Source organism: Phyllostomus hastatus, unplaced genomic scaffold (assembly GCF_019186645.2).
Source record: "Phyllostomus hastatus isolate PE091 unplaced genomic scaffold, TTU_PhHast_1.1 phas_contig_80, whole genome shotgun sequence".
Lineage (NCBI taxonomy): Eukaryota > Metazoa > Chordata > Mammalia > Chiroptera > Phyllostomidae > Phyllostomus > Phyllostomus hastatus.
Window position 1 is genome coordinate 6,433,287 of NW_025333960.1, and position 25,681 is coordinate 6,458,967.

At 42.5% G+C, this 25,681-nt stretch overlaps 1 protein-coding gene and 1 pseudogene across 2 annotated transcripts in view; both read right to left on the reverse strand.

Moving 5' to 3' along the window:
• The window catches only part of IMPA2 (inositol monophosphatase 2), a 67,201-nt gene extending 49,702 nt beyond the window's left edge, over window positions 1-17,499 (reverse strand). Inside the window, exons 1-2 of one of the 2 annotated variants that reach the window (XM_045850389.1) lie at window positions 17,213-17,499; window positions 16,847-16,855 (exon numbers count right to left, since the gene is read on the reverse strand). In XM_045850389.1, coding sequence (XP_045706345.1) covers window positions 16,847-16,855; window positions 17,213-17,308 — 105 coding nt within the window. In that variant the 5' untranslated portion in view covers window positions 17,309-17,499. The remainder of the gene's footprint in view (window positions 1-16,846; window positions 16,856-17,212) is intronic. The other variant, XM_045850391.1, reaches the window with a different exon arrangement.
• LOC123826410 lies at window positions 10,686-12,028 on the reverse strand (annotated as a pseudogene).
• Window positions 17,500-25,681: the final 8,182 nt, after the last annotated feature.

Sequence of the window (25,681 nt, forward strand, 5' to 3'; positions counted from 1 at the left end):
TGCTTTTGTCATTGGTTTCTGTGAGGAAAGCCAAATCATCAACCTCATAAATACAGGTCTCACCTAAGCCTTTGCCTTCTCATCTCCCCCTACCCCTCCTTCTCATTGCGTTACTGTTAAGCTTCAGCTAAACTGCATCATTTACCCTAAAGTCTCCTTCCGACAGAACTACCAGCCTTCCTCTAGCCCACATGTTCTCTTCCTTTGTGTCTCAGTTCAAATGTTACCTCCTCTTTGAGGAGTCTCCAATTTCTTTGGGCAAAGCAAAACATCCAGACTTCAAGGGTGCTCCTAGGGCATTTATGCAAACCATATAACTGGTCCCTTGGGATTCCATGTCAATCCACAACAGCTTAAGAACCCTGGTCTATCTGTCTCTGTATCCACCTCCCACAGGCTGTTTTGCTATACAGGGGCAGCCACACAGTTGGGTCTCTGTGAACATCTGTTGAATGAATGAAGAAAGATTTATTGGCTGCTGCACACTGAGTACATATGGTCACTAAAGTCTGGAAGACTTTTTAGCAAGTGCGCTTGTGAAATCAAATTTAACCTCACTGGTATTGATGCACTTGGTCTTCCATATCCAAAATACACACAACTCTACTATGTTGAGGAGATGCATGCTCAGGGGTATGTGGACAGTTTGGGTAATGTCTGATGACATCTGGGCAAACCTTCCAGAAGAACCAAGCTCCTAGTTACAAATCATATAAAGAAGGGCAGATTTATGGATTCAGAAGGAGCATGTTCTATCATGTTCTCTTTCTATGTATTTCTTTTCTGCTTTTATTAGTATTATTGTTGTGCTACAATCATTGCATTGTGGTATGTATCACAAGGAAGGTCACAGGGCTTAAATATTCCTGTGTCTTGTAGCAGCAAGGCAGGCTACATTGCACTAGCAACTTGTAACATAGTGCTGTGGCCAGCTCTCTCTCATCTGCTCCTGCTGCTTCAGGCCCTGGTTCACCACCAACTCATCCAGTTACACACCCAGATATTTAGATTGCATTTCTGAATTATTTTCCTCAAGTACTGCTCTTCTCACATTGCCTACCATCACTTGCCTGTATTGCAAATACTGCCTCCAAACACCCTTTATTGCTCCTCAGAAGTGTCATCCACCCTGTGCAGAGTGGCTTCTCTGGAAAGCAGATCTTTCTCCTGGCATTCTCTGTAGCTTGCTGGGCTTACCACGAGGATGGTGAGCCTGTGTCTGGTGTGAGGTCCTCCAGAACCAGCCCTGGCAACACTTGGCCCATGGCACCCTGGCCTTGTTCCCCTTGCTGTACTCAAGCACTCTTCGATGTTCTCATACATTTATGTTTTTGGACATGATGTGCTTTGTGCCTACAATGGCCACCCTAGAAACCTCCTACCCATTTGTCCTTGAGGATTCCATTCAAGCCCATCTCCTCGGGAAGCTGTCTGTGTAGCCCTCCACTCATCAACCCTGGGTGAGGCCCCTTCCTTTGGGTCAGTGGTTCTAAAACACTAAACACACATCTCAGTTACTGCACAGATATTGGTGTTTCATCACTGTCAGGCATGGGCCTGTCTCTTCCACTAGACTGTAAACTTCCTGTGGGTAGGAGATTTATTTGCTTTTCTTCCTAGTAGCACTAGACCACCTTTCCCTACAATAACAAATAGATTCTACTCTCTCCCTCTTGGCCCCAGGCCCGCTAGGGCAATATGTGTTGTAATGAGACTTTATCAAACTTATCTAGTGGATTTCCAAATATGAGATTATAAAAATTAGCTTCCTTTCAGTCACAATCTGTCAATGGCAGTAAGCCAATCTAAAACAAACAAAAAAAACTACCCCAAACAACGCACAGGTCCAATGCAAATCCTATCAAAATTCCAATGCCATTGTTCACAGAAATAGAAAAAACAATCCTGAAATTTTTATGGAACCATGAGAAACCCTGAATAGCCAAAGCAATCTTGAGAAAGAAGAACAAAGCTGGAGGCATCACACTCCCTGATTTAAAACTATATTACAAAGCTATCGCAATTAAAACATATGCTATTGCCTACAAAACAGACACACAGATCAATGGAAGAGAACAGAGCCCAGAAATAAACCTACACATCACGGTCAATTAATTTACAACAAAGGAGCTAATAATATACAATGGGGAAGGATAATCTCTGCAATAAATGGTGTTGGGAAAACTGGATCACATGCAAAAGAATTAAGCTGGACCACTATCTTACCCCATACACAAAAATTAACTTAAAATGGATGAAATACTTGAACTTACAACCTGAAAACACAAAACTCCTAGAAGAAAACATTGGTGGTAAGCTCTCCTTGACATAGGTCTTGGTGATGATTTTTTTACTATGACACCAATGGGAAAAGTAACAAGAACAAAAATATCAACAAGTGGGAATACATTCAACTAAAAAGATTCTGCACAGCAAAGAAAACTATCAACAAAATGAAAAGCCAGCCTATTAAATGGAAGAAAATAATTGCAAATCATATAGCTGATTAAGAGACTAATATCCAGAACATATAAAGAACTCACACAACTCAATAGCAAAGAAACAAACAACCCAATTAAAAATGGGCAGATCTGAATAGACATTTTCTGAAGACATATGGATTGCCAACAGGCATATGAAAAGGTGCTCAACATCACTAATCACCAGGGAAATGCAAATCAAAAATCACAGTGAGGTATTTTACCTCAAACCTGTTAGAATGGCTATCATCAAAAAACACAGGAAATAAGTGTTAGCGAAGATGTGGAGAAAAGGAAACTTGTGCACTGTTGGTGAAAATGTAAATTGCTAAAACCACTATGAAAAATAGTATAGAGGTTCCTCAAAAATTTAAAATGATCCGGCCATTCCACTTAAGAAAACAAAAACTCTAATTCAAGAAGATATCTGCACTCTATTTTTATTGCAGCATTATATACAATAACCAAGATATGGAAGCAACCTAGATGTCCCTTGTTGAAAGAATGATATATATATATATATATATATATATATATATTGCATCTTACAGGTTTTTTACTATACAGCAAAGGAAATTGAGTTGGGAAATTTATATATATATAAATTTCCAAACTCATAGATATGGAGAACAGATTGGTGGTTGTAAAAGGCAGGGAGTAAAAGAAGGGTGGGAGAAATTGATGAACTGATTTTTTTTTAAGTAAATTGAATAAAATTTTTTAAAAAGGTAGAGTAGCTAAGGCTCTAGAGGTGTACCGTTGAGTTTAAAAATAACAAATAATAATAATAAACATTTTACAACTTGGAAACAGTTCTTCGTGAAGAAAGTGCGTGTGAAAAACTTCACTGTCTAGAATGTAATTCTTGTTTCCACCAATTTCATAACATTAATACTGAGTATAGAAGATAAATCTACAGTTCAGCATCAAACAGACCTGATTTCAAACTCCACTTGGGAGACCTTGGGGGAATCACTGAGCTTCTCAGATCCCTAGTTTCCACATCTGTAATAACAGTAGTATCTAAGACATTGGAGTGTCACAAGGATTAAATTAGGAATTGTATATAATGGACCTGGTACACAAAATAATTTTTATGTATTATATATACACAGACCTTCACCATTCTAAATAGTTATTTGTGAGAACATGTATTTGACAAACGTTAATGATTTGTGACCAAAAAAACCCAACAAACCCTACCATATGCACAATGCACAAATCTAAAATAGTAGGTTAAAAAAACATTAATTCATAAGTTTTCCTACATTGAAAGAAAAGGCAGTGATAGGATGCTGCATTTTTCAAATAACTAGTATTAACTCAAACCGCCCTGCCCTTTAGCCACAGTTGCATCCACAGGGGAACAGCCTGTGGGGCTGCCATGCGAGTTATCAGCGGAAAGCCTTTTCCCATGGCTATTTTCTCTTAGTCTTAGATTTTAAACATTCTCATTCTGCCAGCAATAAGTTAGTGTATGCTGTATCTTAATTAATGTTTTTTCAGCTACTCACTAACTATGCATGCACTTCACAGGCATCCTGACCTGGGTCTCTCCCTCCAAATAACATTCTGTTAATGTTTAATATATAAAGTATGGTCTTTAGCCACTATAGTATGAATTTCATATCTAAAAAAAAAGAACTAAATCAGCTCCAGCATCAGGGGCATCATTCACAGACATGTCCAAATGACTGTTTGTACACCAGGTTGTTCTGTATTACTGTCCCCGAGTCTGCCATACAATTGTCACCCATCACTACAGAACTACCTGTGTGTGCCCCAGAACCCATGGGAAATATGCCCAAAGATCTGCCAGAAGTGGGGTTTCCAACAGGCAAAGGGTGAAAGGGTGAAGTTTCCTTTTCATATCAGGAAAACATCACAGGAAAAGGACCAGAGGTGTGGTCCTGATGATATTGTCATATTTCAGGCTCTAGACTTACTTGAACATAAATGAATGTGACGTGATGGCTAATATTATGGGTCAATGAGACTGCCAATGGGGTACCCGGATATTTCATCAAACATTATTTTGGGTGTTTTTGGAAGGGTGTTTTTAAATGAAAATAACATTTTAATCTGTAGTAAAACAGACTGTTCTTCATAATGTGGGTGGGCTTCACCCAATCAGCTGAAGGTCTGAATAGAAGAAAAAGATAGACTCTCCTCTGAGTAAGAGAATTCTCCAGCAGACTGAATTAGGACTTCATATGCAGTATCAAATGTTGCTGCCTACAGCCCTGCAACTGGGATAATGGCTCTCCCTGGGTCTCCAGGCTGCTAACTGACACTGAAGATTGGACTTGCCAGTCTTCAAATGGTTGTTTCTCTGGAGAACCCTGACAAACACATGTAACAATCAATAAAACCTTTTAAGTAAATCAGATACCCAGGTAATAATAGTGCTATCACATGGCACAGTGGTAAGCAGTTCACATTTGTTAATACATTACAAATGGCTGCAGAACCTTAACCACAGGAAAGGAGGCAGGCTGGTTAAAGCAGAAGTGGGCCAAGGACACCAGATTCTCCTGGGTTCACACACCAGTGAGTCTCAAGGCTCTCCAATGTAATTGCCTCCCTCTTCAGTTTCATGGCTAGGTTTCCTCAAAATTGCCTTCTCTACTTTCTAACTCCCATTATGCTCCAGCCCACTGCCTTCCCCTGCACCCTAGCACTCCTCTCAACCAGCCCTGATGGGCACTCAGCCACCTCCCACGCCAAATTCAGGGGACCCTCTTCAACTATACCTCAGGTGTGTTCTCGTTGTCATCTAACCCTCTTGGCCAGGGCCTCTGAGACCACTGTCCTTTGGTGCTTCTTCCTCAGACCATTTTTCACAAGAACTGAAGCTGGGCCCCACCCGCAGGAGCTGTGTTTTCTAGACTCTACCTGTTCCATCACCACAATTTTTGTGCTCACACTTGCTGAGGGCTAACTCTATCCCAGTTCTAATTAGTTCATGCATACCCAGTTATTTAGACCTCACAATAACACTGAGGTAATCATAACTATTATTCTTCTGTTAAATATGAGGAAACTGAGGCACTAATAAATTAGGAAAGTTGCCAGGTAAATGCAGGAAAAGGAATTTTAATACCAGTACTTCAAATCTTCCACCACTAAATGGAGTCTACTCTCCCAGGGTGTGTTTATCATGACTGATAGTTGCCAAATCCTTCTCTAGTGCAGTTTCCTTTAAAACAATGAAATCCACCCAGTTTTCCAAGCAAGGAACCCAGAAGTTCTTTACTGCTACACCTCCAACTTACAATTCATCACCAAGTCCACCCAACATGCAATTAATTATCAAGATTCACCTTGGGCAGTCTTGAGTGTAACACCTACCTGCAACTCTGCTCTTCACTGAGGGCTTTCTCATATCCCTCAAACTTCTCCCACCCAGTGGATGACTCTCTTCTTCCATCTTACGGTTCAGCCATGGTGCAGTTCCTAGGTTCTGCCTTCACTTTCACCCCTTGCAGTGTCAATCTTCTTTCTTTGCTTCCACCCCCTTCTCTTCCCCTCCACCCTCCCCAAGCCCCTCACCCAACTGCTACAGGTGACTCCTGCTTTTCCTTTTAAAGATACAATTCAGGTACATTTCTTCCAGGAAGTTGTCTCTAGTCTCCCCCAGGGATCACCCCCACCACAGTCATCCAGACTTAGGCCTCTGTCCTGGGGCAGTCTGTGAGGCAAGCTGCAATGTCCACTCTGCTCCATGCTAAATACAACATCCAGGTGGCCAAGGCACTGCCTGGCCCCTGGAGTTTGGAGCTGGGACAGTGGACACATGATTCTGAGACTGGCTTAGCTACATGGACACACACTGCCTGTGGGCTGAATTCTTCCCTCATCCCCTGGGAGAAAGACGTGAGCCAGGCCACCCTTGGGTTCTGTCTTATGGAGCCAAGAGACAGGAAGGAGCCTGGACTCAAAACTCCCTTTTTTCTCCCCTAAACCTCAGGTTCTTCAGATCTGAGTTCCACCATCCAAACCCCCACTTGTAGGGTTGGGGATAGATGATAAGCCCCAGTAATCATAAGCACCCTTCTTCTATTCCCTCCCTGGAATCCACTAGCCACATTTCCGTCCTCTGGCTCCTCTCACTCCAACCCTGAAGACAGAACTCTCTGCTACTAACTGCTTCATTGGGGCTAGCAAGTAAACGTCTTGGTAAATATCCACAGAGACCAATTCACTTCCACATGGGGTGACACCAGCCTTTCCTTCTAGCCCTTTAGTGAGATGCAGGGGGGGAATTCACTGACTCAGTCCTGCACCAAGAGGTGGGCTGATGCAAGGGCTGTGGGTCCAAACACCTCTGGAAAAAAAGTGCTCCTCATTTTTCTCGAACAGCTTTTGCTAGCAAAATGGGCATAAGAAACATGCCACTTTTATTACAACCATGGATAAGGAAAATGATGGCTGGCTTTGCACACAGGGTCAGGGAGTAGTGGTCCCTGGACACTTGGACCCAAAAAGGGGCAGCTGCTACTCTGCACCTGCCGGTTTTCTCACAGGAATTGTCTTGGCTGAAGTTTAAATGTTGGTGAAAGTTTTACAACTATCAGACCGACTCCCACCCTGTGGAGCTAAGTGAAAACTGGAGGCCTAGACTCAGGCCATGGAGCACAGTGTGAGACCATGATGAGGCAGGGGCCTGAAGGCGAGGAAATGGTGAAATCACCATCTGCCACCTTCCCTTCCTCCAGTGGGAGGTGCATTCAGCCTAGCCAGGAGAGTAGACAAGTCTTTTGTGAAAAAACGGGCAACCCAAGACCTCTACATATTGACGTTTGGGACTCTCCTAGAGGAAAAACCAGAGGCTTGACCTGGGATTATCCCACAGCAGAGCCCAGGGGTGAACAATCTTGCTTTTTTCCTGGATCTGGCCTTAAAATCACCACAGGTCAATGGCTCTCAACTGAAATCTCCACCCTTAATCTCTCCTCTGAACTCTGGTTCCAAACTCAACATCACTTAGAATAATCCATGAGGCAATTCAAATTTAACTTGATCAAAACACAACACCAGACTTCCACCTCCAAACCTGTTCCTCCTGAAGTTTCACCATCTCAGGAATGAGAAAATTAATTCAACCAGTTTTTCAAGCCAGAACCCTTGAAGGCATCCTTTCCTCTTCTTTTTCTCACACCCTAATTCAATTCTGACAAAACTTGAACCTGCCCTGGCTGGCATAGCTCAGTGGATTGAGCGCGGGCTGTGAACGAAAGCATCACAGGTTCGATTCCCAGTCAGGGCACATGCCTGGGTTGCAGGCCACGGCCCCCAGCAACCGCACACTGATGTTTCTCTCTCTCTCTTTCTCCCTCCCTTCCCTCTCTAAAAATAAATAAATAAAATCTAAAAAAAAACAAAAAAGCAAAAAAAAAAACTTGAACCTCAGCCTTTAAAGTACCGTATTTTTTGGTATATTTTCCCCAAATTTGGGAGGAATAATGGTTGTTAATGCTGCTGTTGAGTTCTGTTTACATTTACATTGGTGAAATATTATGCTATTTATGTTATTAAATATTTTACCACATTTTTTGCTTCAGAATTTTTTTCTCTATTTTCTTCCTCTAAAACCTAGGTGCATCTTATGGTCTGAAAAATATGGTACATGTTTTTGCCACCTTCTTAACTACCCAATCAAACCTACCCTCATTTCTCACCTGGACTATTTTAACAGCTTCCTTTCAGGTATCCGATTCTGGTCCCACCATGTTGTAGGGCCACACACAGGACTCTGCCCAAAACCTCACATCACACTCAGACTAAAGTTCTTTCTAGAGTTACTCTGTAAATATTTGTTAAGTAAATACATAAATTTCTAGTCAGCATTTTAGTACCACCATTTTTAAAAACAGGATATCCAGGAGTCCAATAAACACACATAAAAGACATTTAAGTTAATCATATGGGACATACAAATTAAAACCATAATAAAATACTTCCTCAAATCCAACAGAATGGTTAAAATGAAAAGACAGACAATACCAAGTGTAGTCTAAGATGTGGAGCAACAGGAACCTTCACTGCTAGGAGAAGTGTAACGTGGTACCTCCATTTTATTTTACTTTTTACAGGAATATCAGAGGGTTTGATTATAGGTGGACTGGCCATAAAATTATAAACCGTCATTTTTAGCTCACAGTTACTTCTTTACTGTCAATACACTTAACTACAAAACAACTTTAAAAGATATGGTTCTCAAGATCAAAGCTCCAAGCAAGAACTAAGCAATGAAGAAATAGCCAACCTATCAGACGCAGAGTTCAAAACACTGGTAATCAGGATGCTCACAGAAATGGTTGAGTATGGTCACAAAATAGGGGGAAAAGTGAAGGCTATGAAAAGTGAAACAAAGGGAACCAACACAGACAGGAAGGAAATCAGAACTCAAATCAACGGTTTGGACCAGAAGGAAGAAATAAACATTCAACCAGAACAGAACGAAGAGAAAAGAATTCAAAAAATGAGGAGAGGCTTAGGAATCCCTGGGATGACTTCAAATGTTCCAACATCTTAATCATAGTGGTGCCAGAAGATGAAGAGCAAGAAATTGAAACCTTATTTGATAAAATAATGAAAGAGAACTTTCCTAATATGGCAAAGGAAATAGACTTCCAGAAAGTCCAGGAAGTTCAGAGTCCCAAAGAAGTTGGACCCAAGAAGAAACACACCAAGGCACATCATAATTACGTTACCCAAGATCAAAGATAAGGAGAGAATCTTAAAAGCAGCAAAAGAAAAGGAGACAGTTACCTACAAAGGAATTCCCATAAGACTATCAGTTGATTTCTCAAAAGAAACCTTGCAGGCAAGAAGGGGCTGGAAAGAAGTATTTCAAGTCATGAAAGGCAAGGACCTATATCCAAGATTACTCTATTCAACAAAGCTATCATTTAGAATAGAAGGGCAGGTAAAGTGCTTCCCAGATAAGGTAAAATTAAAGGAGTTCATCATCACCAAACACTTATTAAGAAAAAGAAAATGATGAAAAATATGAACAGTAAAATGACAATAAACTCACAACTATCAACAACTGAGCCTAAACAACAATAACAAAGCAAACTACTAGAACAGGAACAGAATCACAGAAATGAAGAACACATGGAAGGTTATCAGTGGGGAGGGGGAGTGGCAGAATAGGGGGGAAAGGTACAGAGAATAAGTAGCATAAATAGTAGGTAGGAAAGAGACAGGAGGAGGTTAAGAACAGTATAGGAAATGGAGAAGCCAAAGAACTTATATGTGCAACCCATGGACATGAACTGAGTGGAGGGGTGATGTTGAGAGGTGGGGTGCAGGGTGGAGGGGGATAAAGTGGAGAAAAAAATGGGACAATTGTAACAGCATAATCAATAAAATGTTTTTTAAAAATGAAAAAAGATGGTTTTCAAGTGGGAATAGTCAAAGTCTGCCCAGAAAATATCTAGCCAGGTACTATGAAAAAGAGACATTTACTGAAGAAGATACAAGGTACAAGAAACATTGTACAAAGGATGATGACACCTCAGTTCCCTTTAACGTAAGCACCTTAGAACCTCACACAATTCTCCCAAGTGCCATCAGTTGCTCCATCATATTTTCTTGAATCTCACTGATGGTCTGATATCTCTTCCTATTTCAAAGGTGATGGGGCAACTTTTTTAGTTTTGGGAAATCCAGAAGTTGCAGGGCGCCAAATATGGGCTCTAGGGGACCTGAGTCTCCTGAGTGATTTGATGTTTCACAAAAAAAAACTCTGCACAAGATGTGATGCATGACTGGGCGTGTTGTCATGATGAAGCTGCCAATCACCAGTTGCCTATAGCTGTGGATTTATTAATCATCCAAATAGTTTCCACGAAGGAATGTTCAAGCTTGATACAAAATTTGATGCAGATTCATTGTTCTACTAGCTCAGTCATTTTGAATGTGATGGCCACACAGTACACACGCTCATTCAACAGCATCTACTGCCCCCACTGACTAGTACAGTGAAGTTATCGTTCACACATGCACATTCCAGTCCACTCTCCTTGGCTGTCAGGTTACATCAATGTTGTGCAAACTGTTCTCATCATATTACCAACGGCTGGACTTTTTCCAGACAGACCTTATATATCAGAAAGTTATTAATAACATTAAAAAAATATGTGTCTGTGGAAAAGCTTTCAAATGAACACAATTTCAATATCATTTTTAGTAGGTTTAAATTATATCCATTTTGGAACTAGTGACAGCATTCTTTCATGGTGGCTCACTACGAGATATTACATTGGAAATCTATAAATTAAGCAAGTGTTTCTTATAATGTGCATCATTTTCTCAGTTGGTGTGTTCACTCAGAGATATCCTTATACAGTTCTTTAATTTGTCAATTCCTTCTCTGGTAATTGCAGAGATGGAGATGATATGTTGAAACTCCACAGTCTACTCTGGAATGTTTTCGTTGTTGTTTAGTTTTTTGTTTGTTTTTTTTTTTCAAATAAATGCAGGAAATCTTTACGATCCTTAAGTTGGTTCATCAGTACATGTAATTTATCTTTGGAAACTGTCAGGTCCATTTTGTTAACTGCCAGGAGTGCAGGTTTTATCTGAAGTTCCTCTTTATACAACTCCAACTCTTTTGTAAGAAGTGCTGTAGTTTCAAAGGCACTTCTACATTGAGTTTGGGAAGAAAGATAAAATCCAGAATTATCGACCTGTTTGAAACCTTTATACATAAACTTTCAAGTTTAGGCTTTTTAAATGTATAATCTGCAATCACAGGTTTTGCATGAGAAGTCTGACTTAGCAAAGATTTTCCAGCATTTGGTACTCCCAATAGGCTTTATTAGCTATAAGTTTTAGATTAAGGCGAACTACTTATTTCCAGCCTTTAAATGCTAAGAAATTTGTAAGTACCACCAAAACTTCCTTCAGCTACCAAAACTGTCTTTCTCCTCATTGACTTCTCCAATAATTTTACCATTTTCATCAATTATTGACATACCCACAGCTACTGGAATTTCAGTCTTTTCCTATTTGTTCCTTCTCCAGCCACAAACTGTTTTTGAGGATATTTGTCTGAGAATTGTTTTAAAGTCATTTTGTTATGTGCTACAACCCAGACATCACTATCTTTTTTACTTTCTCCACCTCAATGATGATGATAACCCATTCCACCACATCCTGCCCTGCTGGAGTCTTAGATTATCAGTGAAGTTTTTGTAACTCCACATATACCATATTGCATGTCTAAAAAGCAGATGCTTAGCCCTTCATTCCATATGCACACAAGCCCCCAGAAGTATCTTAAACACTGTCCCCAAAGAACCATCCTAACCATACCAGGAAGACAGACTCACCCTTCTCACCTCTCAGAGACTAACCCCAACTCTTGGAGGGAAAGAGGTCAGACTATGGTAGAAAAAAAGCAAGCCCCCAGAAAGGAGGAAGAGAAGCAGCACCAGAGTTCTCAGGTGGGCCTAGGAGCACCTGGCCTTTGGGCATCAGGTGGAAGGGCAACAGTCACTGACCTTTCTGAACAACAAGCAACTGCTATGCACCATGACTGTCATGGACCAGGATTCACTCCCATGAAAGGTATACACACTTGATACATCCAGTTTAAAAAACCTGGCACAATTTCATATCTGATGACACAATTTCACTCCTATTATTAGTATATCCCCAGCAGAAATGCATACATACATAACTAAAACATGCAAGAATGTCCATAGCAACATTATTCATAATAACTCCAAACTAGACATTATCCAATGTGTCCTTGAGAGCTGAATGAACAAATTTTCATGTATTCACATAACAAAATACTGTACTATATAGCAGTGGTTATCAAAGTGCTTTGAAAACATAGAGTAGTTTGATCAAGGTGGACAAAGGGTTGCTCTTTAGACTAGCGGTATCAGTGGGAAATTTGGTGGAAATGCTAATTAATTCCAGACTTTGAGAATCAGATATTTGGAGTGGGACTCAGCTTGCTTGGAAAAGCCTTCCAGGTGCTTCTGATACAAGTTAAAGTGTAAGAACCACTTCTCTACAGCAACTAACCTGATGAGTTTGACCATGCTGAGAGCATGAAAAATTCTGTTGGGAAGATGACTGTCGAAAAACTAAGCAAATTAAAAGAAACAAAACAAACTTTTTTTTACTTTAAGAAAAACACAGGTTGTATAAGAAAGAAAAGAATATGTAGTATTCACTGTACTGCCTGATTCAACCTTGCATTACCACTGTATGGTCATCAGAATGTGATATGGATACCAATGGAACCAAACAGGTAACACAGCCACACAACATAATATAGTGTCTAAAATGAGCAGTAGAATTCTATTATTTAGAAAATGGTTGTCACTCAGAAAATTGAAAACAATGATCTCTGGGAAAATATAGAAGGATGACATGGGCCAGGGCATTGCTGTTTTTCATGATAGTCCTTTTAGCAGTATTTCACCTATTAAATTCCCTGTGTCAATAACTAACAAAAATTAAAATCACAAGTCAAAACAATACTTTGTCAGAACCCACCAATGTGCACTCTTTGCTCTTAGGGAGCCAGATAAAACTGCTCCATGTTCAGAGCCCACTGTGAGAAAAGCACACCAACCAGATCAGAGAGGATAGTGTCAGCAGGATGGGGAGAGGCGCAGGCCAGATAAATAATGTCACATGGGAAGGTCCACAAAGGAAGGGGCACAGGGGCCTGGGCCTGGCCCTGGAGGAAGAGTGTGGTTTCCAATAAACAAAGACAAGAAAAAGGGCAGGAAAATACCATGTGTGGTTTGAAAATGGAGAATAGTTTCATATTGTTAAACAAAAGGCTGGTCCACTCAGGGGCTGTTGGGACAACAGACTCCATTTCTCAAGACTATGCCTTGGTAAGCATAACCTGCAAGGGTATGTAAGGCTAAACTAGACAGGTGATGTATGAAACCCTAAGGATAAGGACTGGATTTTTGTTTTCTTCTTTGTCCTGAGATTTTGTTACCAGTAAACAGAGATGAATTTACTGTAAAGCTAATGACAATGAGGCTTCGAGGCCTTTTCCTCGCATGAGGTTCTGTTAGGGACCACAGCAACATGTGTTGACACGGTCACACATAAATATCTATTTTAAGTTTGTAAAATTCAGTTCCTCTAATTGCAGATCTAACTGCTCTTTCCACTATGACCTCCCCTCCATCACGTTTCATGTCAGGTGGCATTGGAGTGGGGTATTGGCCTTTTTGGCTAAAGGTAAGTTGAGTGGACATGCATTTATTTTGGGTTTGATGGGATATATCTGTGGAGTTTGTAGTCACATCTGTCTGTAAGTTACTATTAGTCATCCTGTGTAGGAATGGCTTCCAGAAGTGCTTCTGTCATCCACCACATCAACTCACCTGGCATGGTGACATAAGGAGCAAGACCAGAGAATTGTGTGAGCATGGGCAGGGGCAGTCGGCACAAAGGATCATGGAAAGAAACAAGGCTTCAACTATATGGAGCCAGATGCTAGTCTGTGGAAAATTTCCCCACATTTTACAACTAATATATAAAAGAAAATTGACAGGACTCTCAAATTTGAAGGCAATTCTAAAAATTTATAAAACTTCACCAGTAACAAGTTTGAAGTCTAAATAAACTTTTCTAAACCATCACTCATCAATTATGATCAACCATGATATAGGAAAGCCTAATTTATCTTTCTGTTGTCTCCAGAGAAAATATTACAAAATCATTGTCATTTGAAGATGCAGAGTATAAAGCCAAACCATGTGAAAAAGTATTACAGAAGATTGAGAAGCAGTTAAAGAATCATTTGTATGTATTGTTATATTGTTAGCATCTTAAAATTTTACTGATTTCTCTTATTCTAAATTTATTTTAGGTTATTTTTTTTTTGTTATGAAGAGGGTCACGAACTTGTTTAAGCTTCATGCCCAACAAAACCTGAATCTACTTTAGCAGGACAACTAAAAAAGCAGTTTTCCATGATATGTTTGTTCACCTGTCACAAACCCCCTGCCCTGACCCGACAGACACCTATCTCAGTGAACCCTGCTATTTGTATTTGGTGGTGGTGATGAGTGGAGTTGAAGTCCCCACCCCACACACACCAAAGGCCAATAGCCAGTGAGGGCTCCTGCAGTGGTGTGGGTGGTTAGGCTTGGAAGGCAGGGGATGAGTTTTAGAGGCACTACAGGAAGCCTGGTAGAAAGGCAAGGAGGAAGGGAGGAAAATGGTAAGGCCATTTATGCAAAGGCAGCACTCTGGGCCAAGAAGGCCACTCAGGTTGTTTTTGTGGAGACCTCTGAGGACAGAACAATGGGGAGCTAATTGTCTAGGGCTACCCCGACCGGAACCAATGTCTGAAAGATCAAGGGCAGTGACATTTATCACTTGGGAGTCCCCTCCCTCTGCTCCCACCTTTCAGCAAATAGAACCCAGATTCCAGAATTCAGAACACAGAACCCTCTCAGGAGCAACTGAGGGTAGCAAACTCAATAAAATAGCAAAACACTGGGTACTGGTGAAGGGGTGGACATGCTGGGCCACAAGGCCATGAAAAATGTGCCAAACAGTGCCTTAGTTAAGAAGGACTCAAAAAGAATCACCACTGGCTACAATTTCATCTTTGTTGGCCCATCTGGTTATAGGTCAGATTTTCTCTGACCAGCACCCCATTATTGTGAGAACATTATTAAGATAATTTGTCCCTCTTTACACAGGTTGTAATGACCATGTGTGGCTTATTTGTTCCAGCACAGACAGACCATTCTGGCCATCCTCCTCACTGCTGGGCAGGCAGGAAACATCGGCATAATGCTCAAGAGGGAGCCCGGAGTCCTGGGCTCCCTGACCAGACTCCTAATGGCAGAATCTTTATTTCACCCTTTCCCCACTCTTAAAAAAAAAAAAAGCTTTTTGTTGTTTGCAAGTTGCAAACACAAGATTACCTCCTAAGTAAGTTAAAATTCATAAGATTTTTAGAATTGTGCTTGTCATATTACAAGCTCTACATAATCATTTGCTAAAATGTTTACTGCACCCCCCCCCCCCCCGAGCTGTATCTTCAAAGATCTAAATTTGAAAAACCACAGAAACCCCTAACAACTCACCAGGATTTCCATAGCAGTGCTTGACTCCTAAGCTGGCTTCTCAAAATCTCCAGAAAGAAAAGTTTTATGATGGAACCTAAAAGTTACTCAATATTCTGGTTATGGTCACTCTGGAAAGGAAGGAAGGGGGCTTGAAGGGAGGCACAGGAGAATGAATACCCACTCCCCTCACCAGCCCCCCACACAGTGGGTCTACTTTCCAGGAAGAATGTTTTTGGGAGCTTCATCATTCTAGCTCATAAGGTTGGGGGGGGGGGGTTCCTTTCTGCACAGGAAGACCAGGTGATGAAGCCAAAGGATAGCTTCACAATACTCCTTTAAATCATGTATTCCTTACAGAGTCTTGGGTATTTCAAATCCAAGTTTACTCATTGTTGAAGATTAACTATTAAAGAGGATGAGAGGATTCATACCAAGATAAAGAACTATCCACTGTGCACATGACTACTCCAAATTTAGGATTCAAAACAGCCTGATCTTTACACTGTGGGCAAACGTACAGAGCATTTTCAGACTGGTAGACCTGATAAAGAAAATGCTGTTTGGATATATGTCAATCTCCTCTCACAGCAACTTCTGTTCATCTTTATCCTCCAGATCACCAAAACACAATCAAGTACCTTACCAAGCAAAGCAGGAGTAAACCATCTTCCCACTCATCTAACCCCTCCCTGACAGTCCTGGGAGAACCCATACACATAGATGAATCCCACAATATGGAACACGTCCCTAACGTGCCAGGCACTACTGAAGCTACTGAGGAAAATATGTGAAACAAAGCACACAAATATGAAAGTGAGAAGAGGGGCTGCATTTTTCAAACTCTAGTCATAGGTTTAAGCTCTGCTACTTGATTTTAATCCTGTAGGTCAGTTATTAAGAAGTTCCTTCAATCACTGAGTGGAACCACTTTGGGTTGTGGGTCAGAGTAAGACTGCATTTAAGATGCATGAGGAAAGAAAAACAGCAAGCCTCTCAGGTCCCAACGCAGCTGGGGTTTAAACCTGGAGCAAACCACACCCATGTCCTGGCCACTAGATCAATTCAAAGGTCTTTAAAAATCAACAGCTGTGGCATTCAAACGAGGAAGAACAATTTAAAGCCCTGGACTGATTTGCATAGTCAATATATTCTAACCTGCTCTTTTTTTACGCAAAGGTCAAGTCACCTACAGTTAGCCATTCAACTGCCAAAGGAGAGAGGCGGGTCGTGTCCAGGATGCTTTATTGGGTGACTGCCACCACCACGGAAGAGAGAGGTGCTCACCTCCGGCTCCTGGGGTAGAGAAGGTAAAGGAAAGGTCTATGTAGGAAAAGAACACAAAGGCTTCTTTCACTGTATCATGCCTCGACCGCAGTCACCAAACACCCACCGCACACCACCCAGTTGCGCGGGTCCGGCTTCCCACTCTAAGACCCCCCTCCCCCCCCTTCAGCCCAAGCCCGCCAGTTCGCGGCCGCACGTGGTCCAGGGCCGTGCTCTCCAGAGTCCTAGAGAAGCCCCTTTGACTCGACTTTACTACTGCTCAGACTTTCTTAAGCGACGAGTTGGTGTGATGAGACAAGAGTGCTAGCCCGGCCCGCGGAGCCACGCTCACGCGGACTCAGGGCGGAGGAGGGCCGCAGCGCTCACCTGTCCCGCCCGCAGCGCCAGCTGCACTGCCAATTCGAAGCACTCTTCCCAGGGGCCCCCAGTGGGCACCGCCTCGTCCTCGCGGCTAGGCTTCATCTCGGCCTCGCCGGGCCCTGCCACCTCCAGCCCTCCACGCCGGTGTCTCACCGTCCCCCGCAGCTCCGAAACCAGGTTCCGCCCTCAGCCTTACTCCCGCCACTCTTGCCTCCACCAGTCCCACCACAGCTGTGCCGCGGAAAGAGCGAGCAACGGGCGGGGGCGGAGGAAGCCGAGCCGCGGGTCCCAAGTCCCACCCCTAACTCTGTCCTTTCCACTAAGCCCCGCCCTCCTACTGTCCCGCGAAATGCCCCACTCTGCACCTCTCCCCGCCCCTCCTAGCGCCAAGCCCCGCCTTTCTCTGAGAGTTTTGCGACCCGGCGCCCAGCCTCGCCCCACCCCGCTGCGTGTCCTCCCCGCTTCAGCCTTTCCCCTCACAGCTCTCAACCCTACTCGTTACTTCGGGCAACCCCCCCCCCGCCCCACCCCTCTTCACCGAGCCCCGCCCTACCCAGAGCCTAGGGCTGCACTACGTTTCTCCTGAGTCCCGCCCTCCCTCGCAGCGCGTCCAGCCTTCCACGCCTACTCGCTCCGTCCTGCTCCCTCCTGTCAGTCTCCTCTCCGCACCGTCCGCAGAACCTGGAGTCGCGCTCTGGTCACTTTAGCTAGGCGGGAGAAGGGAGGGTGCTGGTGACCGTAGGCCTAGGGCAGAAGCCTTCAGGCCTGGCGGGGTCCGGATCCCGGGACTGGCTGCACTCTGGGTGGGCGTGCGCGGCCGAGGCCAAGACTCTGCCCAGCACGGACGTGCTGGGGACGCCTCCTACCCTCAAGACCACCCCCTGACGGCGGGCGCACACGTGGCTCGAGGGGTAGTCAGATCTTAAGGAACTTTTTTCAACTCCTAACGAATCGGCCATTGAATGTCCAGTGCTGCTCTCAGCCTGCTCTGTCAGCCGCGGGCGCTAGTCCTTCGCGGCAGAGAACACAAAGCTCCTGTGTTCCGTAATGCTTGGATGTAAACAAGAAGCTTTCACCTCAGCTAAAAACCAAACATTACGATGACAGTCTCTGGATTTCATAACTGCCTGACCTCACAGCTCCGATGTGGAGCCCTAGCTTGTGACTAGCTCATCTCTATAATGAGGAATGACCTTTCGAGCCTTTAACACTGCTGAATCCTGGCACCACCTAAACATAAATAAACAAAAGGCATTTCCCAAGAGAGAGACTCCGCAGTTTCCAAGAGTTTAATTTCATAAGCTGTTTTGCCTGCTACTCCTTTATAAAAGATGCTGACCCACATAAAATTATTCTGGATTGCTACGTCTCAGAGCCTGGGAGAACAATGGAAGTTTGTACAAGAACTTTTATGACATATATTTTACCCAATTAACCTAATGATAGGATTAAATGTTTTTAGCTTTCGTCTTCGAGCACTTTATGTTAAATAAGTTTTCACAACACTCAGTGTAGAGAAACTCTAGGTGTACGGTATGAGACAAATAAAAATTAAAAAAACAACAAGACGGAATTAGGAAGCGAGAGCTGGGTTGAGAGAGCTGGTTTCTCTATTTGACTTGCCCAGTCTCTTAGTCCCACAGCTCAGAAAACTAGACCTAGAATTGGATCAGCTCCCACTACAGGCCACGGTTTACACTATCTTTTTTGTTCATTTTTTTCATGATTTTCAAGATAGGAAGCTGGACTTCTAAGCAAACTTAGAAGTGATGAAATTTGTCTTTGGCCTCTTTTCGGCTTCCCTTTCTGAACATCTTGCTCCTCCTTCTGCTACTTTCTATCTGGACCAATCCTAAAGCTTAGTTATAGCTTTAGATAAACTCTTATTACAGATCTCAGCCTACCTAAATTTCTAGAGAGAGAGCCTTCATAGCTTCCTTGCCTAACTTCCAAATATCTTAAGGCAGAATTATGGGGTTTTTACCAGTAAGAAGTTTGCAGCTGGCCAGGTTTTCCTAAGATAAAACACTGGCTCCAATTCTTCCTTGCTATGTGGATTTGAGCAAGTTACAGATACCCTCTTTGCCTCGTTTTCCTCAACTATAAGAATTTTGGGGGGTAAGTGTTATATGGGTTAATATACATGTGGTTGGCACTTGTGTGTTTGCCAATACTAAAAGTTGGCTCACTAATGTAGCCTCCAGTGATTGGCATATGGCTCGGTACATAATACGGGCCTAATAAGTATCTGCTAATCATTGAATACTAAAATCAGCTTTTTCTCTAATGGATTATTCAAGTTTTTCGTGCTTTAGTGATGATTCTCCCTGGCAACATAAAATATTCTTCACCACCAGTCTGTACGTTGCTTCTTCAATGTGGGAAATCACATTAACTGTGGTATGCCCCCAGAGTACCTTTCCCTGCCTTGAAAAACTTTCCTAACTGCCTCCTTCACATTCCCACTCCAAGAGTGGAAACTTGGTAGGCACTCTGGTCACAGGAAGAGGTATGCAAGGTTCCTGCACAGGGTCTTTTGTCTCCTTGTCTTGCCCTTTATGTTCTTGTTAATCTGAAAATCCCCCTCCCCTCTGCCATGTCCTTTCTGGACAAAGCAAAGTCTAAATAAACCAAATGTCAAATGAAGTTTTTCTTTTCTTCTACCTACTTTTCTGGCTTCCCAGTTACTTTGAAACCTGATATTATCTTCCAGGACCAAGATGTGCTAATTTGGACATTTCCTGAGCAGATTTTCACTCCTGTCCCATCTGAATTGCTAGAAACAGGCCTAGGAAAATATCTGACCCTTCTTAACCTCATATGTTGAAAGTTGGTGTCAGGGGCTAACTTGTGTCTCCCCCAAAATTCATATGCTGAATCAAAACCCCTAGTACCCATTTATGTGACTGTATCTGAGGATAGGGCCTTTAAGGAGTTACTTAAATTAAAATGAAGTCATATGGGTGAGCCCTAATCCTATATGACTGGTGTCCTTATAAAAAGACAGAATTGGACACAGACCTAGAAAGAGGGAGGAGGTCATCTGCAAGACACAGAGAAAGGCCTTGGGAGAAACCAAACCTGAGGACACCTTGATCTTGGACTTCTAGCCTTCAGAACTGCAAGAAAATAAAATTCTGTTGTTTAAGCGCCCAGTCTGTAGTACTTATTCATGGCAACTCTAACAAACTGATATAGCTAGGAACCAAAGAGGTTTGCTTCATGCATCACTATACTCAAGGTTATCAGTAGCTCTTCTCCGACAAGAGGTCTTGTAAAGGGCAGTAGGGAGTATAGCTCATGGCTCTCCAGAACAGAATAGTAGAGGGAACCCTTCTACCCACAACCTGACGGGTACTCAGGGTTACTTATGCAATAAATTCAGTCAGCACCACAACTTCTCACTAAATTATAACAGACAGGTCATTACCAGCAAGTGTTCTGTATTTCAGTATCACCCAACACTCTGTGTACAAAAAAGAACAATTCCTGGAACAATTCTCTGAGTCCTTGGAAAAAGCTCTTCTCCAGCAGAATTGTCTGTGAAATTCTCTGCAGGGTCATTTCTACTCACTTATTTCCACTGTAAAACAGAAGATGCTTTTTCCTACTCTGGAAAAACCTCCCAAGTCATTTCTCATTGAGGAAAAGGTTAATGTGTGGTCATTACCGTGCCTGCTGAATGTGATTCACCCCTAAAATGCACATGGTATGCTGGCTTTTAGAACATTGCAAAGCATTTCTGGGACTCCTATTTCTTCTTTGCTATGCCTTCCACTCACTCCTACCTTGACCTATGGTCACTGATAGGTCCTAGAGACAATGAAGTTATACTTCAATAATTGGCACCACCTTCATTCTATTAAACTCTAACCTGTAAGGCCTCAGTCCTGTAAAATAATGAAACAAATTATTTATAACAAGTCCCACCAGGAAGGTGCCCAGACTTCCTAAAATACTTAATATTTTTCATTATTTCTAATTCCATGCATCTGAAATTCTTCCTGATGATGTTTATGAGATTAATGATACAGAGCAGATGGTATTACATAAGGTACATGTAACTCTTTATTTCCCCATAACCAAATTCTCTTTCTAGCCTCCCCTCCTGCATGACAGCAGAAAATTAAATCTATTTATTTCCAAGATATCTCAAACATATCAATGATTTTTCAGACATTTCAAGTTTAAAATTCAATCAATTCAGCTTTGAGCTGTTCCCTTTTTCCTAGGTGGGTCCATGCAAAAGGGACTGGCCTTGGGAGAGGACATTGTCCCTTGGTCCTTGCTCTGTCCAACACTGGCAGGTGGTGAGGTAAGACCTGCCAGGTCCAGGCTCCTGCAATCATTCCTCCCTTTGGCCATCCACACCTAAGTAGCCCTGGTTATCCTGGTTGGGTTTTGACTGAGCTACATGCTAGTTTCTTCCTCAAACCCTGAGGTCATTTGGTTCCTGGATGAGCCCTTTGAGCAGCATTGTGGCTTTGGGAGGCTCCCCATGGAGGACTTCCAGCCTGGTCCTCTCATCATGGACATTTTCCACTAGTTGGTGCTCCCTCCCCTAAGCTGGTGTCATGCAGGAGTAAACCAGGACCATTCATGTTTCCCAGGTTTCAGGGAAAGGGGCCTAGCCTCCCTAAAAGTTTTCCAGGAAACATCTTCTCCCACTGCTTCCAGCTCCACTTTTCTTCAGGAGAAAGCAGGGTGCCTGGCCTTAGGCTTTAACTCTTCCTTCACTGTGTTCTTTCTCCGCCCACCCTCCCCTGCCTCTTCTACTGGGAATGGGAGAGACATGAGCTTTGCCTCATATATTTTTTCAAAATGTGTACTTTGTCAGCACTAACCAAAGGGGCAATGCTTTCTTTTGAGTTCTTCCTGTAATAGATGGCCCCGCCCCCTTAGGTAATTCACCCTCAGATCTCAGACTGGGGAAGGTTTAGGGGGTTGAAAATAAATGGAAGGGGGAACAAACTAACAGATTCTTTTATATGCTTATATTTTAAAACTGGATAGTTTTCAAGGAAATGCTTCTCTGCCTTTTTTATTGAAAGCTTATGATCCATTTGCAAAGTTTTCTTTTTTAACCTAAAGAGACACTGTATGTTGGTACATAAAAATGCTACAAAGTTATTAATAATATTTGAGAGGAAGACACAATGAGACTCTGCTACACTTGTTTCAATTTTCAAAATACTTGACATTTTGAGGTATATGGAACAATGACCAACACTGAGCCAAGGAAATTCATTTCAAAGCTTTACGTCTTCATTATACAAACAGTATTTTTTGAGGTATTCACACATGTACTCTCTTTATCAGGTTGTTTTGGTAACCACAGCAGAAACAGGGAAATGCATGAATGTGCTCAATCCTGCCAGGCCTCTTTCTTCTCCTGACATATCTTCATTTTTCATATATTCTTCTCCATGCTTTCATTTGTTTATACTCCCTCTTTTGTAGTAGCCTGCATCTAGCTCCAATGCTTATAGTTAAAGAAACAAACACGCATGCTTTCTAAACCAGCTATGTTGTATGGAGCACTTTAAAAAATTCACATGCTTTTTGAAGGTAGATTAAATTTATTAAAATAGAGTTCCTGGCAATTATCAAATTCAGTCATATTTTCATTAAGACAACATTTTATATTACATTTTTAAAAATCTGATTTGAACTTAGAAATTTAAAAAAACTGTTCAGTATAGGTGTGTACACACAGAAAAAAAAGAGAGTGAGTAAGTGAGCACATACATCATATACCTTTTAGGAATATGTAGATGAAGAAGAAAGCTAGCAAATATAGGAAATTCATATGTTGAATTAGCAAATTTTCTACTTGTCTGTGTCATCAAAAGGAAATATAATAATCAGCACTAACATTTGAGTCTCTTCTGCCAAGAGAAGAACCCAATTTAAGGGGAAAACAAAGTGAACATAAATTTCATATTTTGGTGTATATTTATCTGTATGTATATCATTTGTTTATTCATTAATTCATTCACATATCCATGAAGATATTTCTTCATTGTCTATTGTTCCTTGGTGATTAGGAAAACAAGAGGAGAGAGATGCAGAATTAGATATTATCAGTTATTTCATTTGGTGGCCCTGTCCAATGAAAGCAGGCACCACTGAGGGTCTTGGGTGAAGTTGGAAATGTGGCTGGACAGGAGAAAACATTACGTAGGATGCAAGAGAATCAGGATGCCAAACTGGTGGGTGGGTAAAGCAACAGATTGGCATCAGATGACTTTGAAAATTGGTTTGTAGAGTCAGACAAAAACCAGAGGATAAATGCAAAATTCAATCAGCCATCATTGTCATATTGGTGAGCTCTGCAGTCCCAACAACAACAAGAATAAGAAAATGATCCAGAATTCTATTAAGTGCAAAGGCATGGAGCAGAAACCTCACCTTTGTTGAATTTGCTTGAGCATTGTTTCCTGGGTGGATGAGCATCTTTTAGCCACAGCAGGATGTAAAACTAGATAAAGAAATACTAAAAAAAGCCCTCTCATATTATCAATATCTCTATGTTAAGAAATTATCTGTGAATATTTATTTATTAAATATATAAGTGCAATCTAGTAGGATTAAATTCTTTTAACAAAATTTGCAAATAATAATAAAAATCACTTTAATAGTGATTCTTAAAATTTGCTAAATAGAGTATGAACTAAAAATTTAATAATCAAATATTAATTTTTAGGACAAAATATCAGCTCTGAATAATCTTTCCAGTGTACAAAAACATCCCTAAGGACACTGAACCATTCATTGCTCCATGCAACTTTCCCCTCCAAGCATATTTCTCTTGGGGGTGACGGTAGTAGTATAGGCCATCACTGAGACTTGAGTCAGAAAACAAAGTATATAGAGATGTCTCTTTTATTCCCATATAGGTCAGTTCTTTCAAAGTTGTTAATAGAGTTTTATTCTACAAGGTCAGCCTGACTTCATGTTTATAGTATCAGCACTGTTCTCACGTCATCTGCATTCCAGAATTTAATAATTTGCTTTTTGTTTGGCTACTTGCACTGCTTTCTCATATTCCTAATGTAGGAGGGTGCAGCCAGAGGGGGCCCCAAATAGAGATTTGGAATGAAGGTCAGAACTCAAGGTGTCCAGGTGATTTTAAGATGTCCTCATCCCCACCCCCCAGGTGTGGGTTGGGGGAAGAGACAAATGAAGCAGGGCCATTGAGAGTTGTTTCACATAGCAACAGCCTTGCAGATACCCTCTGGTGTGGTCATTTAACATATCTATAGCCTTTGGCTGGTTGCTTAGATATGTTAAATAGCTGTGGCCATGCTCTGAGCCAGGGGAATGGAAGTAACTACCCCACCAAGATGTAACTGGGGGGCAGGTCCCCCGAGTTACAGTGCCTGTGTGGGAGCTCAGAGAAGATTGGCTCCATGACATGGGGCCACACCTGCCCAGACTCATGATGGCAGCCCAGTAAAGCTGGAAGGATATGAGTTCTGGCATGTGAGGCCGAGTGTGGGAGGAATCAGAAATGGGGCTGCAGAAGAAGATTGGCGCAGGGATTTAAACCCAGATGTGGCAGCCATTGGGGGGAGAACCATGCAGCTGTGGCAGTGCAGGGAGGACCGTAGCCACTGAGGAGAGAACCATGCGGCTTTAGCAGAGTGGGGAGTCCCGCAGCCATGCAGACACTGTCCGCAATGCAGCCGCCTGCTGCTCCTCTACCGCCTGGCTCTGAGCCCCAGCCAGCTCTGCAGCCACAACCGTGAGAAGGGACCACCAGTAAGTGACTTGGGAGCACTGGGTCACTGCCCGGCCACCGCAGCCATGGCCAGGCCTCCGCTCACTGTGCCTGCGCTCTCACTGCTCAGGCTCAGCCAACCTCGCAGCCACATGCTCTGGATCTGGGGCCAGGGCACAATGAGCTCCGCGCTAGCCCTCTGGGCGCTGCTGCTGCTGCTGCCGCTGCTGCCACCACTGCTGCCACCACTGCTGCCACCACTGCTGCCACCACTGCTGCCACCGTCGCTCTCCCAGAAAGGGGGATCCACCCCCCGCCCCCCACCACAGCCATGAGAAGAATCACCACGTGGCTTTAGCTGGAGATCCTGGCAACACAACCAATGGTGCTGGGAACTAAGGAAGACCTGCCAGCTGAGCACAAATTACTAGGAAAAACCGAGAGCTGCCTGAGCCATAGACTTCTACTTCTTTCCCTGAGATACGGTACCCCAGACTGGGCAAAGGGGGGAAGGAAGGACTGTGTATGTTTGTGGGTGTTTCAAGGGACTTTGGGATTTTGACAAAGACATTAAGTCATTACTTTTAGTCTGTATAACTTGAATAAATAACTCTTTGCTTTTTCACCAGTCTCTAGCATGGAGGGCTATAATTCTTTGGCTTAGGGAAAGGTGAACCTAGTACAGGGAGACCCCAAGAGAAACAGGGATCAATTCGGTAGCATTGTGGGACCCTCTTCCCTGGTGGCCAATT